At 38.2% G+C, this 19405-nt stretch overlaps 1 protein-coding gene across 1 annotated transcript in view; it reads left to right on the forward strand.

The window, feature by feature from the left end:
* Positions 1 to 19405, forward strand: part of thsd7aa (thrombospondin, type I, domain containing 7Aa) — a 121032-nt gene that overhangs the window by 53837 nt on the left and 47790 nt on the right. Inside the window, exons 3-6 of the mRNA XM_083543165.1 lie at positions 686 to 934; positions 4120 to 4301; positions 11116 to 11271; positions 15782 to 15985. Coding sequence (XP_083399291.1) covers positions 686 to 934; positions 4120 to 4301; positions 11116 to 11271; positions 15782 to 15985 — 791 coding nt within the window. The remainder of the gene's footprint in view (positions 1 to 685; positions 935 to 4119; positions 4302 to 11115; positions 11272 to 15781; positions 15986 to 19405) is intronic.

A 19405-nucleotide genomic window follows, 5' to 3' on the forward strand; every position in this document is an offset into this window, starting at 1 on the left:
TATTAAAATCAGGATCACATATGTCTTGTAACACACAGTAGTTACGACGCAACCACAAAGCGAATTCACTACTTCCTGCTTCTTGTACTACTTCAATTTATTGCAGCATAAAACACTGTTGAATGTTTTTAAAAACACTGAAAGATCTTCAGCCAGAGAAACTGAAATCAAACTACCGAAACAACTTCTGAATAAAAAACCGTATGTACTTTGTATAAACAACTAAGTCCTAAGTGCGATTATTGAGCTTTTTTTTTTTTTTTTTTTCCACTGGGCAAAACCAGTTATTACAGCTAAAATAAAATCTTAAAAGATACAAGGTTGACCTTAATTGATGTAATTAAGCTCCATTTGCAGGGAAAAATAACTAAATTTGAGCTAAGTAAGTAAGAAAAAAAGATAAATCATGTAACCATACCATACCATACCATTCATAATAATCTGTGTAGTATTTTGTTCTTAAAAACAAGATCAATACGATTTCTATGGCTAGAAATTTGATTGTAAGTGACTAGATGAGTTTTTGCACGGTTGAAACATGACCAAAAAAGAGAGTCCAGATGATGAGGTAGGAGAACTGGATATTATCCAGCTGCATCCCTCTCATAAAGTAGAGATGAATCGCAACAGAAAACTGAAAGTGAAAATGTCATCAAGTGCAATCTGCTATGTTCTTCATTTGCAGTCTTTGCGATCAGCAATCCCTTCCAGTCACCTACCAGGCTTGTGTCCTCACCAAAGCCTGTGAGGTGTCAGAGTGGTCCGAATGGTCGGCCTGCTCGAAAGAATGCTACGACCCACACGGGACGAAGGGTCAGCGCACGCGTACTCGACACGTTCAGCAGTTCAACGTGGCTGGAGGAGCCGAGTGTCCCGGTCTGGAAGAGTCTGAACCGTGTTCTCCTCAGGGGGATGGAGTTCCACCGTGTGTGACGTAAGTAACGCAGCGTAATTCATAATTCTGCCGTTTCTTGCGCTGACGGTTCTGTAGTTCTGTTGAAATCGACATCGATTGAAGTCAGCAGTTGCAGTTCCATCATAAACACATTGTCCTCTCAGTAGGGTTATTGATGTAATGGCATGCTGAGGTGTGTGTTCAGTACAGCAGTTTGGCCTGGTGTTAACAGTAGGGAAAGCGGTAATAAGCCTCTTTTCATGCCTGTCAGATTTTTTTTTTGCAGATTGTGTGTGAGGAAAAACACAGACTGGCTGGGGAGGGGTGGCACGACCGGAGTGCTGGCACGCCGCCAATGTAAAAGGGGGAGGTGATGAATGGGGAGTGTCGGAGAGGACAGGCGATGTGGTGTCTAATCTGATCTCCACCACAGATGGGCCAGTCCATGCTCTATCACTCACTGTCTCTCTGGGAGAGGAATGCGTGTCACTCAGAATTAGTCCAGCTGGGCCGAACTCTCAATGAGTTGTGCCATGCAGGCATGCGGACTGTCCTCCTGTAACCCCGTGTGTGGATTTTAATACCGATCCAGTTCTGCTGAGAATTCCTCACTTTTAATATTAAAACCAGCCTGATTTAAAACTTAGCTAATGACTATATTGAGATATAATTACTTGAAATTCAGGTCTGAAACAGTTATCTTTTAATGTATCTTGGGTTTAGTGATAGAACCACAAATCAACTGATGGGCAAATACAGGGTCGTTTCTAGCTTTTTTGGCAACCTAGCCAAGATGCTATTCTTACCCCCCCATCACCCCATGGCTCCACCCTTCGATCACTGTGCTCCACCCCCACCCCATAAAAATAATTTGCAAAATTCTATTAGAAAGTTTAAACACATTTTAATAATCATTGCAAAATTGCCTGAATTCAAGTACATACATACATGCTGCCAAAACAGTGACTTATCGAGCATCAACAGCATGAACTCCTTCATGAATTTGAGCATCAATGATCCTCGGCCGCAAACGACCCTGTCGCCAGTTCACTACTGTTCGTTCCTTGGAGCACTTTTGATAGATTCTGACCACTGCAGACCAGGAACATCCCACAAGAGCTGCAGTTTTGGAGATGCTCCCACCCAGACGTCTAGACGTCACAATTTGTCAAATTCTCTCATATCCTTACGCTCGCCCATTTTTCCCTACTACTTTAAGGACAAAATGTTCTCTTGCTGCCTAATAAATAAATCCACAAGAGATAGTGTTCTTCATTTCAATAATAATAATAATAATAATAATAATAATAATAATAATAATAATAATAATAATAAATAAGTCCAGCAATCAACTACCGGTGCCTCGACCTCTATTAGTAACTGAGGGTATTTCAGTTTAAAAGCTGAACCTACATACATGTAAGATATATTTTTTAAATAAATCTTAAAAATGTCTCTGGCATTGTTCAAAGAGCCATCCAAAATGTGGGGGTATAGTTTGGGGAGCGCTGCTTTAAACAAAGAGAAAAGACAAAACATTGACTTTAATCTGAACTGCAAAAGACATTTAAGGGCTAAATAAAGGTGATAAAATAAAGGCAGGCCAAAAATAAACCAATAGCATCTTTTTATGGGCCAATTAAAGTCTCACTGGCCTGGTTATGGACACTTGGGGTGTGTAATAATCTTATAAATAAATCAAATAGACAGCGGACGGGCTCAATGCGTGAAAACTAGCGAAAGAAACGCTATAAATGTACGAATTGATGACCAACAACTGAACAGTCATTGGATAGAATATGAATAAGGTACGTGTATGTATATATTACACACCAAAGAGGGCAACTTGAATCGTAGAGATGAAAATGATGCTCTCTTCTCTTTCTTTTGAGCTTTACAGCTAAAATGTCCTAAAGGATCACTCCATATTATGTAATTACACAACTGATATTCTCACTCCATTACACGTTTCCCCCATGCCATCTTCTGTTCATGTTTACATTGTTATAAAAGGTCAGCTGTATATAAAGCGGTCAGTGATTGGCAACCCGAATTCTCCTCCGTTAATGAACGACCACGAACTCTGTATTAACAGATATTGCACCGATAGTTGAAATAAAACTATAAATCTGATATATGTATACCATATTCGTGTTGCTAATGAACGGATCGGTGCAGTTTGTGCTGAATTGATTCTATTGCGTCTATCCAATAATCTTAAAAGTTTTCAGCACCTTGGACAAGTCTCCACAGACTTTTACAAATGGTTATGATGAAAAATACATCCAGCTCGTCCAACCGTAAAGCGTCCGAGCACGCGGCATAAATAAACTTCCCCTTTAAATGAGCAGAGCAGCTCTAATCCTGTCTCTGTGGAGGATATCGCTCTAATTTGTTTGTGCTCGAGTCTTGCTGAGTCAATGTGATAAATTAAAAGGTTTTAGCCACACAGACTGGCCGAGCCCTGAACTTGTCTCATTAGCAAATTAACCCTTATATGTATTTTTTTCATTTAATAGACAGAAATGAAAGCATGGTTTCCATTTCTTTAATTTGACATTGAATGGCGGTGGGGGTTGTGGGGGGATTTGTGACTTTCTCATTGATCCAGAATATCTCATTTCATTTGAATAACTCTTAAAACATAATAAATCATTTTATTATTTCTTAACATACTGTTAGTTTTTACATGTAATATTTTCCTTTCACAAATCAATTATTTACTTAACAAAAATTTATTTTTGTTTACCTTTAGCTATTATTTATTTATATTTATTTATTAGTTTGTTCGCTTATTTGTTTATGTATTTATTTATGATTCATATTTTCTACACTACATGCCCAATTACTTTTATTACCTTTTTTACTTACATTCATGCATTATTTTGTTTATTTATTTATTTATTTATTTATTTATTTATTTATTTATTTATTTATTTATTTGTATTAATTTTTTAATTATTAAAAAAAAAAAATTATTAGTTTATTTATAACTAATTATTCATGGTCTGTTGATTTGCACATCTTTTTTTAAGTGACTTTATAAGTTATATAAAATCCTATATTAATTATATGTGAGAAATGTATCATCATTTTCAATTTTTTTGTAGAGGAATTTTTCACCTATTGCTCCTAATAATGTAGTGACTTATGAATGTATGAATGTTCATTTGAATGTATTGTAATCCACATGTATTGAATGTATCCTCTCTTGTTTCCTGCAGATACACCTGGAAAACTACAGAATGGACTGAATGTAGGGTGGATGTGCTTCTGAGCCAGCAGGACCGTAGAAGGGGAAATCAGACAGGATTATGTGGAGGAGGTATCCAGAACAGGGAAGTGTATTGCGTTCAAGTTTTGTCTGACTCCCCGTCTGGCCTCAGCTCCCTCAAGAGCAAAGAAGGTAGTGTGCAGATTTACATGTACACCTGAAACAAACTGAACAGCTTTAAACATGTCAGAAATGTTAACGTATGTTGTCTGGTTATCAACATTTAGGCCAACTTACATTTATCTCATTCATACAACAGCTATGAGGTTAAGGGCCTTGTTTAGGGGGCCCAGGACCAGCAGCTTGGTGTGACTCGGATTTGAACTGGTGACCATCAGATCCAAATTCCAATGCCAACTTAGCTACTTTACCACCTCCCCATGTCTGGCTCTAACGGTATCTTCATTTAAGTCTCACTCTCTGAGATATCAGACAATCTGTTTGAAATGAGATTGGACTTCAGTTTGAAAAAGAAAGTGAGTTCAGAGCAGATTTTTGGTACTTGCTAAGAAAGTGAAGTGTTTAAATTCATATCACAGCAGTTACTGTAACATTTAGCAGTGTTTTTTAAACAAATTAGTGTTTTGGGCGAAGCTTTTTATCGAACACGCTACGATTCTTACTGAACAAGAATTGGGGTTGAGCATTAGATTCTTACCGAGGTCTTGAGGCCATGCTTTATAATGTATTGTATAATGTATTTGTTATCACATAATGTATTGTATAATGTATTTGTTCTTGCGAACAAACATTGTTTCCTGGTAATCACTACTTAATTTTTCTGTGTATCCGGCACAAGAGCATGTTCTACAGGCGGCATCATGGAAAATAAACATAACCATTTGTGGCAGCGGGTGCGTCCATGATCCATGATGCTGCATTTAGAACATTCCTCGTGATCGGTAATTAATTTTTTCTGTCTATTCGGCATAAGAGCATGTTCTAGAGGCAGCATCACCGCAGCATCATGAATAATAACCGTTTGTGGCAGCGGGCATTAAAATTAAGTCCTGATAATGAGAAAACACTAGGACTTCGTAAATTCTGAACAGGGAAAACAGGAAATGGCGGTGGAGCCAAGAATGTAGCATCCGTTAAATTCTTTAGCTTTTGTTCTTCCGTTATCTATCAGCACATTTGCAATTTAGGAATCCGATCGAAATAATTGTGATTGTAATTCATGCATGTTTTTCAGCCAAACAAAGTTTTTCAATCAAAGCAGCAAAGCAATTAACAATATATAGAAAAATACTATAGTTTGAACAATTTTTATTCAACTGGGATGTTTCTGAGATGATCAAAATGACTACCACTACTTACTGTTTTAATATTGTTTTAGTTCAAACAAACAGTCCCATTTGTGTCCAAATCCATCATGCTAAAGGTCACTTGATTGCCTTATGTCTAACATCTAAGTCTGTCACTGGGTCCTTAATCCATAATGCTTCCTGTAGGCCCACCCTTGGTATACAGATCCAACAGGAGAGTTTAGACAAAGAGCTGTCCCAAAGCCCCTCTAAAAACTTCAATAAAATGAACCCTTACCCTTGGATTACGATAAGGGACCAACCTCTGAAGCCAGGGATTGGGGATAGGATCTGCAAACAAATGCTTCATGTCCAAGCTACTTGCATAACACCAAAAATGTGCAAAGATGCCCTCTAGTTGACCTCTAGTAGAATGAGTTGAGGTAAGTTTTACTTGACGGATACCCAGTGGAGAAATTGCAATTTGCTTGGGAATATCTGCGAATCTTTGGTGAGAAGCTTAAATCTGGGGTTGGGGTTGAAGAGATGTCTGGGTTGATGAATGAATGAATTTAGAAGACAAGCCCTCAAGTGGCATAGCACTATTGATGGTGTGAAAAGAGTGAAGCCTCAGTGAACCACTGGGAGGTGGTAGCTCAGAGGTTAAGGGCTACAGATCAGATTTTTGTGGGTTCAAACCCTGGAAACACCAAGCTGCCACTCTTGGGTGATGTAGCTCTATGTTGTTTAATGTATCACCAGCGTTCTGGAGGAACGTTGCCTCATTTCATTTACTAGGTTCTGTGTCAACTATTTATGGTAGAAATGTCATTAAAAGCTTCTTGATCTGACTTGAAGCACGTGATTATGAAAACAGTAACAAATTCATTCAATAGCAAAGAATATTTTAAACATTAGCAGGAGCCATTGCATTGTCTTGATTGGTGAACTATGTATAGTTTTGTGAGGGTCATGGAGACCCCCAATCCAAGCACGAGGCCCTAGGCAATTGCCTGCTCTGCCTATAGTTGCCACCGACCTTGCTCTGATGGTAATTAAGCTCGTAATAAAAATAAATAAATAAATACCTTTAAGATTTAATAACTAAGTGAGGGAGAAAAAAAAAGCTAAATCTTAAAACAATCATACAAATCTTACAGATATGCTCTTGAATAGTGTTTTATAGATTTTTATGCCATGCAAGATCAGGAAAAAATATATAAATAAATAAAAAATGTAACCCACATTCATTAAGTGTGATGTGACATGGCTGGAAAGATTTTGGTAACCCCATGCTGGGCACTAAAGCTGGTATCATGTCTGTAGTGTTTCACACGTTGACAGAAGTCGTCTCCTGCCATCTGCTCAAAACGTTGACCTGGTGACCTTGTGCAGAACTTCCAATAGCCACATCTGCTCTCGAACAGACAGTCGGAGTGAATCCAGGGAGAATAAAAGACATTCAATTTGGACAAACAAAACGGTGCGCTCGCACCTCTTAAGTGTGCGAGACCATCTTATTGAAAGACTGCCGTTTTCCTGGTCCTAAAGGCATGATGACTGCGACAGACAGTTAAAAAAAAAAAGGGAAAAAAAGTGTTTGTGGGAGAGGGGATATCCTGCTAGAAAAATATAATGGATTCAGACTATTGCATGTTCAAATTCTCTGTCTTTGTTTGGCTAGCACGAACAACCCGTCTCTAGAAGGATAAAGCACATGAAGATGCCAACCACTGCATCCTTTCAAAGTACTACTCATGCTAGCTCATAGCATAGCTGTGCACTTACACACTCAGCTTTATCATCCCTCTTCGGAATACTTGATTGACAATAGAGTAATGCCAAACCTCCCACCCAAATCGCACAGCTCATTTTGCTCACTCTTGGACTCCTAGTTGATCGATACGGCATCACCGGGTTTGGTGGAACGCTAACATTGACACTCCTGCATTCCAAATACGTTACCTTAACATTCTACATCCTGCTCTAATGCACCGTCCTCTGTATAGGTCATAGCACTATGAATGTTTCATTTCGGACCACATGATCACTGAGAATTGTTAACAGGAAGGCATCGCTACAGCTGATTACTTGACTGGTTGATTGAAATGTTGAATCCTAATCTTAATATGAGTCCAAATAAAACAACAATAAATACAAGCAGGGTTTGTGTTGTGCAAATTTAATCAGCTCCCCTGCCCTCCGGGAACTGCAGGGAAATCCACCGCCAGTCTTTAGCGTCCACGGTGCGCTCACAAAAAACAAAAACAAAAACAAAAAAAGGTTGTTGTGGTTCCCACATGTGTCATTACCATAGAAATACGAGAGCTTTGTTTGGAACCCGAATCCTGCTCCAATCATTCAGATATTGTGGCTGCCTTCCTGAGCATTGCCTATGGGTGCCAGAAACGGCGTTCCAGCTTTTTTTTACATTTCAAAAGCGGCTCGCTGCGTTTCGGCGTGCCAACGAAAGCAGGATCACCATCCAGCTTCCTGCTCTGCTCTTCGTGTCTCATGAAGCTTTGTTTGATTTCCTCTCGCACAGTACGGGGGAGGGCCGTCGTCACACGGTTAACACACAAGGCAAAACACTCATTTTTCCTTCCTTCCACCCTGGCTAGGTTTTCACCCAGTTTCTAAATCAAAGCGACTCCCTGTCGAGGGTTTGGCGTGATGGCTTTGTTACAGATCACTCCTGCGAGGAGCTGGCGTTCTAGATGATGCAGAGCAAAGGGAGCTGGATTCTGGTGCACGGGCAGAGGGTACCGATGGCATATCGCCGCCCTAATTAGACCGGGGAACTCTTGAGCGAGCGAAGTGCGAACCATCTGGCCTCTGTGTGAATGATGTGCCACCTGAACAAGGTCAGACTGCAAGGAGAGTGTCATTAATCAGACTGGGTTAATGGGGAGGTGAGAAGGAAACGCGATCTATCCAGAGACAAGCTTTTGTCCGTTGGAATGACGCACAGCTGTAAGGCTAAAAAGAATGGGGTTATTCTTAAAAGAAAAAAAAAAGAATGACATCATTTGTTTTGAGAGCTGCTTTTGTCTCAGGACCGCGCTACAATTGGTTTTTAATAATTCTTTGTTTTGCCCAAACAACTCGATTTATTTTCATTTGTAGAGCGTTTTTAACAGTGGACCTAATCTCAAAGCGGCTTTATAATTCAATTAATTTTTGTTTGTATAGCGCTTTTAACAATGCACATTGTCTCAAAGCAGCTTTACACAGGTAATGTGGTGATCAAGAATGAATAAGATGTTCTTTATGTGTTTGTCCATGATGTTACAGAGAGAAAGCCGCTATTAACTAATATCTACGTTTGTTACTTATAATTGTAAGTCCTTAATGAGCGAACCTGTGGAAGGGTAAAACTCCCTGAGTTGCCATGCCCTGCAAAAACTCCTTATCTAGTCAAGACTTACAATCTTCTGGTAATAAAATCGTATTGACCTTATTTTAAGAAGAAAATACTATACAAGGCCGACTTAGTCAAGGAAGGTTAGTTATTTTACCTGCATATTGAACTTTATGACCATCAGAAACATCATTTAAAGTCTTATATCTTTTTATTTTAGCTCTAATAACTGGTTTTAAGGTTAACAAATCAACACATTTATTTACAACCTAATAACAAAGAGTCTGTAGTATTAAGTCACCACACTCTTTCGAAACAGTAGGGTTCCAGTCGGGTTCATTCATTTTTAGACCTTCATTCAGACATTTTTTTTCCTCTGTAGTTTGATTTCAGTTTCTCATGTTGAAGATCTTTTGTTTTCGATACATTCAATAATGTTTTATGCTTCAATCAGATAAAGCATTTGGAGAAGGTAATGATTTAGCTTAGTTTTTTTCGCATCGTAGCTACTGCGCGTTACAACACGGTCTTCATTTAAATAAATAATTGTTGACAAAACGCGTGATCTCGATTTTAATGGTAATGGTTTTATAGGTTTCTCATTTTAAGACAGAATAAGGATTTTGAAATTAGGAGAAATTCTCCTGTTTAGTAGCTCTGGTTTTACGATAATCCCACACAAATTAAGGAAAGTTAATCAGAATGGTATCTTCAAGGAGCTCCATCTCGACTCCATGCAGAGGTGGGGTATCGTGATGGATCAGGCAGATCCGAAGAGAAGAAAATCCCAGGAACCATGGTCGCTGGTTCCTCAATTTGCGATATTATTGGAAGTCGAATTAGAAAACCAAAAGGGGACAGGCTTAGTGACCTAATTGACCACAGATATCGCGAGTAGCAACGCAACACTATTGGTTGTACATTTAAAAACATACAGTACAGAATTGACTTTACATTAAACACCCCCCCCCCCCATTTCACGGAATAGACACTGTAGCATGCACACAAACACAAACTTGCACATTTTAAGAAACAGCACCATCAAAGCGCACACACACACACACACACACACACACACACACACACACACACACACACACACGCACGCACACACACACACACAGTAATTTGCATTTGAATGAAATGCAGATCTGTCACAAGGCAATCCATCAGTGCTTCGACCTTGCGGAAAATCACCTCCTGATGAATTCTGCACGTGTGCACCTACAGTACACTCGCACACAAAGAACATCTACAGTGTACAGAATATCGAGAAATAATTTCTCGTTACGGTTCGCGGTACATGTTTTTTCCGGTCCGGGTCACAGCGGGTCTGATCAGATTTGCCTCGATTTCATGATTGAATATACAATTATAGATTTTATTTCTTTTCTATATGATTTAGGTGTTTGATTTTTTTTTTTGCTCACTTATGTATATTTTTTTTCTATTAATCATTGATTGTTGTATGTGGTCCTCTCCATATTGTTCCTATAATCAATTGTGGTGCAGATTTTTTTCTTTTTCTGAGAATGTTGTGTTTTACAGCATGTTTTTGCAACAAGTCTCTTGTCCACACACACACACACATTATGCAGTATATACTGTATATACACACACACACTGTGTCTCCAGAAATATTGGGACACCTGATTTTTCCAGTTATATTTAAAAAAAAATTACACAAAGCTGATGCCACACAATTATATATGCATAGAACATATTTTGATGTTATAGAATGAAATTATCCCTTCACCAAACCTTGAGTGGCCTGCTATAGAGCTCCAACCTCAACCCTGCATTCGTACCTGATGTTCCCTAGGCCATTTGGTTTAAACACAAATACTCAAAAATTCAGTGGAACATCTTCCCAGAAAAGTGGAGGTTATTATAACAGAAAAAACTGACTTCATGTGGAAAAAGAAAACAGATTAATCTTGTTTCGATGTCCACAAACTTTTGTAAATTTAATATGAATACATCATGTAATACAGTCGTTTATTTATTTTTATTTATTAGCGCTTTCTTAATTGTTCCAAATGAAAAACAATGTTTTATTACTGCCTCCACCATGCAAGAACCTTCATTATTATGCCTCCTAGCAAATTAAATTAGCACACAAATCTCAAACTGACAATATGGGTAGAAATTAGAAATTAGAAAGTAGAAGTAGAAGAAGAAACTATTCTGAGATAAAAAAAAAATCACATTTTTATGTTTTCTTTCTTTCTTTCTTTCTTTCTTTCTTTCTTTCTTTCTTTCTTTCTTTCTTTCTTTCTTTCTTTCTTTCTTTCTTTCTTTCTTTCTTTCTTTCTTTCTTTCTTTCCTTTTCTTTCAGCATCCCGGCCTGTGAGCAACGATCTGTGTTTGGGAATCTCGCCCAACACCAGTCAGTTGTGTCAGATCTCATGTCCAGTTGAGTGCGAAGTTTCTTCATGGAGTGCCTGGGGACCCTGTTCCTTTGAAAACTGTCAAGACCAGAGTTCCAAGAAAGGTGAATGTTAGATCTACAGCAAAATTCATATTTTGTGTACAGCAACATTGTGTATTAGAAAAGCACTAGCAATTCTTACTCTGGAAAATAATAACTACTAAGAATTATTCAATCTTAGAGAAAAAGAAAAAAGAAAAATTCACAGAGAAACTGTTTGTTTCAGAAACAGGAAAGTGTGAAGTCCTGAAACGTACTTCATGATGAAGTACTGAAACTTCTATAAACATTATCAGTATTTCTTCACCATATCAAACTATGATTATTTGCAATTTTAATTAATACATTAAATACTTCATTTATTAATAACCTCAGATTATTCTGGAGTTTCCATTGTGCTGTGTGAATTTGCCGTTCCTATAGAAACAAAGAAACAATAATGTGATAGATAGATAGATAGATAGATAGATAGATAGATAGATAGATAGATAGATAGATAGATAGATAGATAGATAGATAGATAGATAGAAATTTACAATATGTGATATGTACAATATATGAATGAACGATTGTACAAGAGTTATACAAAGTGTATATACAGATGAGGAATAATCATCATATCTGTATAAGATATAGTGTGAATTATATACATAATAATAGGATAGAATGATTGAATAGATACAGAATAAGGGTCCAGAATAATATAGAATGCAAAGTGGAGCAGAATAATGTACAGCTTGCATTACACAATACACAATTCTGTAGAGTTGGTGCAAGACAGTCTGAGAAAGAGAGAGAGAGAGAGAGAGAGAGAGAGAGAGAGAGAGAGAGAGAGAGAGAGAGAGAGAGAGAGAGAAGCAAGAGGAGAGACACTGAGTCAGAGAGAAAGAGAGACTGAGTGAGGAGAAGAAAGAAGTAAAATTGAGAGATACACTAAGTGAAAGAGAAAGAAAAAGAGAGAGAAACACTAGGTTAGAAAGAAAGAGAGAGAAAGGAGACTGAGCAAAAGAGAGAAGGAGACTAAGCGAGAGAGATAGAGAGAAGGAGACACTGAGCAAGAGAGAGAGAAGGAGACACTGAGCGAGAGAGAGAGAGGAGACACTGAGTGAAAGAGAGAGAAGGAGACACTGAGCGAGAGAGACACTGAGAAAGAAAGAAAGAAAGAAAGAAAGAAAGAAAGAAAGAAAGAAAGAAAGAAAGAAAGAAAGAAAGAAAGAAAGACACTGAATGATAGACATTAAAAAAGAAAGAAAGAGCAAAAGAAAGAATAAGTTAGAGACATTGAGCGAGAGAGAGAGAAGGGGACACTGAGCGAGAGAGAGAGAGAGAGAGAGAAGGAGACACTGAGCAAAAGAGAAGGAGACACTGATCGAGAGAGAAGGAGACATTGAGTGAGTGTGAGAGACAAAATAATATTTACACATCATTTGGGTTTTTAACAATGGAATTGAAGCAGACTTATGGATCTAAATATCTGAAATATTGTGAGATTGGAATGGTGTTGGTGATGGTGAGGAACCTGATGACCAAGCCTAATGGTGGTGAGCAAAAACCCCCAGAGATGCCATGAGTAACAAACCTTGAAAGAAACCAGATTTTAAAAGGAACCTTTCCTTATCTGGGGGACGCCAGACATCCATTCATTCTAGTTTCATCATCTTGAGGTCATCAATTGTTCACTGCAATTGAAACCCTACAACTTTTTCCATATTAACATGCAGTCCAAATTCATTTTCATGGTTCAAGTGGTCATCTCCACACAGGTCTGATGGAGCTGAGTAGGTAGATCTAGGAGGAGAGTCACCCTGTTTTTATTTGTGGAGCTATAAGTTTGTTCCTTCCCGCCTCAGCATTTAACACCTGGTGTGTGATAAAAGCGACCACCTTTGAACCGAGCGTTCATCATCTTTCCATCTCTCCATCAGTGAGCTTATCAGCGCCTGCTCTCAGGGACAATGCATTTCCACAATAAAAGCTTATGAGCTACTTTAGAGGACAAAGAGACAGATAGGGAGGGGAAGATAAATCAGTGCAAGACAGATGGTTGAAAGGTTTTAAACAGAAACAGTGAATGGGGTTTTGGCGTTTCCTTTAAGAGCCTAAATAATAGAAAAAGTAAGAGCCAAAAAAGAATCTTCGAGAGTCTGGCGACCCGTGTGCCATATTTGACGTATATTTACTCGTCCCTATTGAAGCATCATGAACTGATAAAAGGTAAGAAAGTCCTCGTGGATCATAGTGATCAATTCTCAGTTAGCATGTAGCGCTATTCCGCCTTTCTGTGCTCCGTGTGAAAAACATACGGCTGCCAAACATGCTCCAGTGCTCAGTACCGGGTTCATTATGCAGGAAGCTGTGGGCTGAAGGAGACAAGTGAGGTACTTTGTCTCTTTTATGTTTCACGCATGTGTCGGCAGACTGCGGTGCTACTTCAGTAAACACACTCCGGCTTTTCGGATCAGCCGCCTGAACACTGAAATGTCCATCAAATATATATATTAGGGATGTAGCTGTACGCATATTTGTACCGAAACAATATGATACAGGGCTTTTGGTTTGATACACATGTACCTTTTTACATGTGGAACATAAAAACATAAAATCTGAGTTTCCTCAGGATTGTATTAAGTGGCGGACCGCACGTTTGTTTAGACTTTGAATGCATTTTTTAAATGTTTATCAAACTTGATATAAAACAATGCTAGTATAAAAACAAAACTGCTGTCACAATAACCACTCACTCCATACTGGAAATAAGATTTGTTTTGCGCATGCATCAAAACTAGCGTGTGCTAGCGCTACGGGTTCTTTAGCGTTTTATGTCCAGCTTCAAGAATTTCTTACAATTCTGCATTTCGAGGGATATAATAAATGAAGGATGGTAGGAATGAAGACATTAAATCTTAAAATGAAGTATGCTGAAATAAGTGGAACATTTTAAATTGATCATATCTTTAGAAAATGTAATATTAAATGTAAAACACACACTTATATACACATCTGTATTACCTGAATGGGGTCTAACAAATGTAAAGTAATTAATTTTATTTTTCCTAATTTCATTGAATCAATTTAATTTTAATTAATTACTCAATTTAATTAATATGTTGAAAAGTGTATTGCATATATTTAGTTTATTATTTAAATGTTTCATAAAATATTGTAAAAAAAAAATTCAGATTTTAACCAAACAAGCATTTTATGTAAAATTAGTTTTTTGAAATTAACACCATTGCATAAACATACTGTTTTATATATATGAATATAAATATAAATCTATATAAGACTCTGTTTGGATCTGATTAGCAGCATGTATCATGGTTTCCTCCAGTGTCTTTCTTTGCCTCAGCACAGTGATCTTGTGTAGCTAAAAAAAAAAAAGCACGAAGACAAGCGAATTGAATTACCATTATTTATCTCCAAGGAATTATTCGGTCGCTTATCTGACCGGCCAAAAAGGATGTAATCGTAAATTTGCATTCATTACCGTACATAAGGATGCTTAGGACATCGCGGTTTATTCACCTGAAAAAAAATGAAAAGCGAACGTATATATCGCCTTTACAGACATAATCAAAGAGAGGCGTTGTGACTGTTTCAGCTCCGCAGGCCCCCTACGACCCCCTGCAGATCATCTTATCAGACTGAAACCATAGTATGAATTAGATTAGGAGCCTGCTGAGATGAGGGATGCTGGGGGGGTAGGTGACCTTGGACCATCTCAGGGTCCACAAAGCTCTAATTCAATGCATTTAAGGACCTTTTCTATGATGGAATGCTTTGGAACTTTCAACCTTTATTTCAATAGATAAAACAAAGAGTGCTTTGTCACTAGAAGTAGGAATCAATAGACAAATATTATAGGATAGATTTCTTTTTTTTTTAGAATTCTTACAGAGCCACCACAAGCATCCAGCCATCCTTCAGTCTTGATGCATAATCTAATCTAATCGTCTATCTGTTCATTCATTTGTCTATCTGTTGATCCATCCATCCATCCATCCATCCATCCATCCATCCATCCATCCATCCATCCATCCTTCAGTCTTTCCATCCATCCGTCTGTCCATCAGTCTATCCATTCTTCCATCCATGCATAGTCTAATCGTCTATCTTTTCATTCATTTGTCTATCTGTTGATCCATCCATCCATCCATCCATCCATCCATCCATCCATCCATCCATCCATCCATCCATCCATCCAAATATTCATATGTTCCCTCCCTTTTAAATATAGTAAAGAAAAATGAGGCGGGTTTATACTTTTCTTTGGGTGAATGAGTGAGTGTGGCTTAAAGTTTTTTATTTTTTTAATATAGTTAAATATGTTTATGATTTTTCCTCGTAGCCATATAAAGACTTGGATTAATACCAAATGTAAACTGATCTTAGACATAAATTCAGGCCTGAGCACTGAGACGTGTGCTGGGTTTATGCCATGGTTTTGAGTGTTTGCTAAAAGCGAAATATGACACTTATGAGAGCGCAGACTGCATTTCTGTAGACTGCATCAGTCTAACGATAACCCTACCTCCTTAATAATCCGAAATGCATCTGCATGTATGGTGTTTAGGTTTCAAGCTGAGAAAGAGGAAGGTGTTAAACGAGCCTACGGGTGGCACTGGAAGCTGCCCTCACCTGACAGAGGCCATACCCTGTGAGGAGCCCAGCTGCTACGATTGGCTGCTGCTGAAGCTGGAGGAATGCGTTCCTGACAATGACAAAGAGTGTGGCCCCGGGACGCAGGACCCCCAAGTGCAGTGCGTCAACAGCGAAGGTAATAAAATCCTGTATGAAAGAAAATCTGAAAAGCAAAATGTTTAATGGAAAACAAGCTTGGATCGAGTTGGAAAAATCTTTTGCGGTTTGCTTGCCCGTTGTTTAGCTGAAAGTGCTCTTGAACTCTCTCAACAGGGTCCCTTTTCTGGTCCGTTGCCTATTTTCGTAATTGCTGTCTTTATAGGGGCTGGTAGTGGTCTCCTATTGTTCGGTTGGCCAAAAGGGAGATTTCAGTGGAGTGAGGAGAATGATTGGTGGCTTGTATGACTAAAAACTAGTTTTCTTTTTTTTTTTATTGAACAAGCGAACATTTAATCATTATCAGACTTAATAAGTGCAAAAATGAACAAACTACAGTCTACAACCAAGCTGTAAAAAAAAAGCCAAGTAGCGCATGCTTTTCCAAAATGTTCAATAAATAAAAAAAATAGAGCAGATTCACTGAATATAACCTAAGCGGTAATATAATTCATAACCCTTCCTCTCCCCGTAAGGAACCTGAAATGGTGAGAAAATGCACATATTTTGTCATTCAAGGACAAAGAAAGGAAGGATCATACAAAGAACTGGCAACCTTCCTATTCATCCATGCCAAAAAAAACACGCTTAAAAAATACGAAACGTACCACGTAATTTTTTCCACGTAAAAATCCGGTAGGTCACAAAACCCGTTCCCAGTACTCAGCAGCCACGACTTGAAGCGCATCTTTGGGAAGTCAGACACCCAGACACTGCCCTAATGCATATTTAATGCGATTTCAACTTGATGAGGGACCAGTGGGAGGGATGGAGCAACTTTGCCGTGGTTTAATTGCAATTCTAATTTGTCCAATCGAATTAATCGCGTAGAACATAGAACAGAAACATGCTGATTGAATTTTTTCAGCAATAGGCCAATTCGGTTTAAAATGGGAAGGAGAATTATTATATATAATATATACATATATGCAATAAATTAACTCTAGATTATGGTAAGGCTGAAGAAGAAAAATTACATTGGGAAAATTCAAATACAATCAATGCAATTTCTTTGTTTCTGGTTTTGTTTTTTTATTAGTTTTTTTATGGTGAGAACAGAGGCTTATTGAGTTAGAAGTGCATTAATGAGTAAATTATACACGAGCACATTGTAAATGTACTTTGCATTTACACGTTTCACTCTGTGTGTAAGTGAATTTTGCCGGGTGGACATAGCAATTACTGGGAAATCGGGCGCCAGCATCCTCGCGGCTAATGAGCACCCGGGGGAGGGAGAGAAAGTGAAAGACACAGATGTGTGTGTGTGTGTGTGTGTGTGTGTGTGTGTGTGTGTGTGTGTGTGTGTGTTTTCAGCAGCATTGTGCATCTCATAATTACTGTCCCCATTTTAGCACCTGAGAAAGTTTCACCTCCCGATAAGGCTGCTTTTACATTTTGTCAACCGCCAGCTCATGTTTTACTTGAAAGTGATTGGTTGTGGTGTTTTTGGTTACAGTCGAGCTTTCTTGAAAGAAAAAAGAAAGAAAAATTTTTCATTTAAGTTAAATAATGAAGCAAGTTTCTTGGTTAGATTTGTAGAAACAGAAAAATGTTTGATCACCACGATTCTAACATTTGAATATAATCTTAAGAGCTTTAGCAAATTTTTTGGGATGATCATCAGGGTTGATTTTAAATGTGGCTTGCTTTTATTCAGCCTTTTTTTTTTCCAGCTGCAGCGAATTCAAACGAACTGCTGAGCACAAACTAGAATTGCTATGAAGGCGACAATAAATTTGAACTGTAAGACTGTTATTATGCTCACAGTGTGATTGTTAGAAATGTACCGATCGGGCGATTTGGATCAATAAATCGATTTTAAAGGTAAAAACAGATGCTGTAGTCTCATCAAATATGTAATTGTTGCCTCACTGTATCGTCTGATAGTGTCTCTTTTTAATTAAATTTTTTTTTATTATTTATGACTATTGCAGTTAAAAAAAAAAAAAACTTCAGAAATACGTACTGAATATACATATATTTAAATACGTTTAAAAACATATTATGGAGCAAAAATATTGATATGAAAGTCACACAAGGTGGATTTCACCTTTCTTTCTGCTGTTCTTACTCTCCATCCCAGGAGCCTGCTGTATTTTTTTTTATTGATGTCTTAAACTCCTGGCACTCCTGCCGAGCAATATTAGGGTTTGCTCAAGGTCACTTTTGTCTTTGTTCTTGCTGGAGATAAGGTCACCCGGGTGGCGTTCCGTCCACTGTCTTGGTCTCGGTCTTTAAAATCAAAAAGCTCAGTACACCTCGGTCATATGAATACACATATTGAAGATTTTAAAAAAAAAGAAAAAAAAAGAAAAAGAACGCCATCAATGCCAAAGAGGAAGGAGTAACGATTATTTATTTTTTTTGGCTGATCTGGAATGAGCTTCCATGTAGCCATGTATCTGTGTATGAGATGTGAAGAGAGCTAAGTGTCTCCCATGCTCTTCGCTACTCTCCTCTTCTTGCCTACTGGTTTTTTTTATATCGATCGCTCTTCTGTGCTGCTGATGAGAATAGATCTGTTGTGTCCCAAGGGGTCCTGGTGTGTCATCTGACTCGCAGGCTTTTCTGTCACTTTGGGCTTTTTTCCAGTGATCCGCGGTGAAGAAAAGCAGGGTGGAGTGTCACGAATCGATTGAAGGGCTATCGTAGTGGGGGTAGTTCCCCAAAATAAGCTCTGTGATGACCTCTAACTGTTACTCATCAGGCCTGATTTTAACACCAATCATACTGGGACTTTTTTCCTTCGTTCTGCTTTGTACAAAATACATCAAGCCTTAAGATCTATGTACGGTTTATTGGATAATGAAATCGAAATGGGATCGTTTGATGGGGTCTGGCGACTATATAAATTTGAAGTTACGAGCGGTGCCAAAGCCAAGGTGGTTGCCTTCAAAAGACTTTTTCATTCATGTTTTCACACAGCTTGGGATTATGAGCTTTCCAACATCTGCTCACTCTCATCTGACTGGCAGTGCCTCAAGATGGCGGATGCGATCATGTAATATTCATGCTTGCGTGAACTTCGGCTGAACCTATACCATGTAGTTTTGGGTTATTTCCAACAGCTCACGGCTACACGTTAATGAAATATATGCATGAGGGATGTCGGATGTTGGAGATACAGTGAGGAAAATAAGTATTTGAACACCCTGCTATTTTGCAAGTTCTCCCACTTAGAAATCATGGAGGGGTCTGAAATTGTCATCGTAGGTGCATGTCCACTGTAAGAGACATAATCTAAAAAAAAAAAATCCAGAAATCACAATATATGATTTTTAAACTATTTATTTGTATGATACAGCTGCAAATAAGTATTTGAACACCTGTCTATCAGCTAGAATTCTGACCCTCAAAGACCTGTTAGTCTGCCTTTAAAATGTCCACCTCCACTACATTT

Source organism: Silurus aristotelis (genome assembly GCF_946808225.1).
Source record: "Silurus aristotelis genome assembly, chromosome: 6".
Lineage (NCBI taxonomy): Eukaryota > Metazoa > Chordata > Actinopteri > Siluriformes > Siluridae > Silurus > Silurus aristotelis.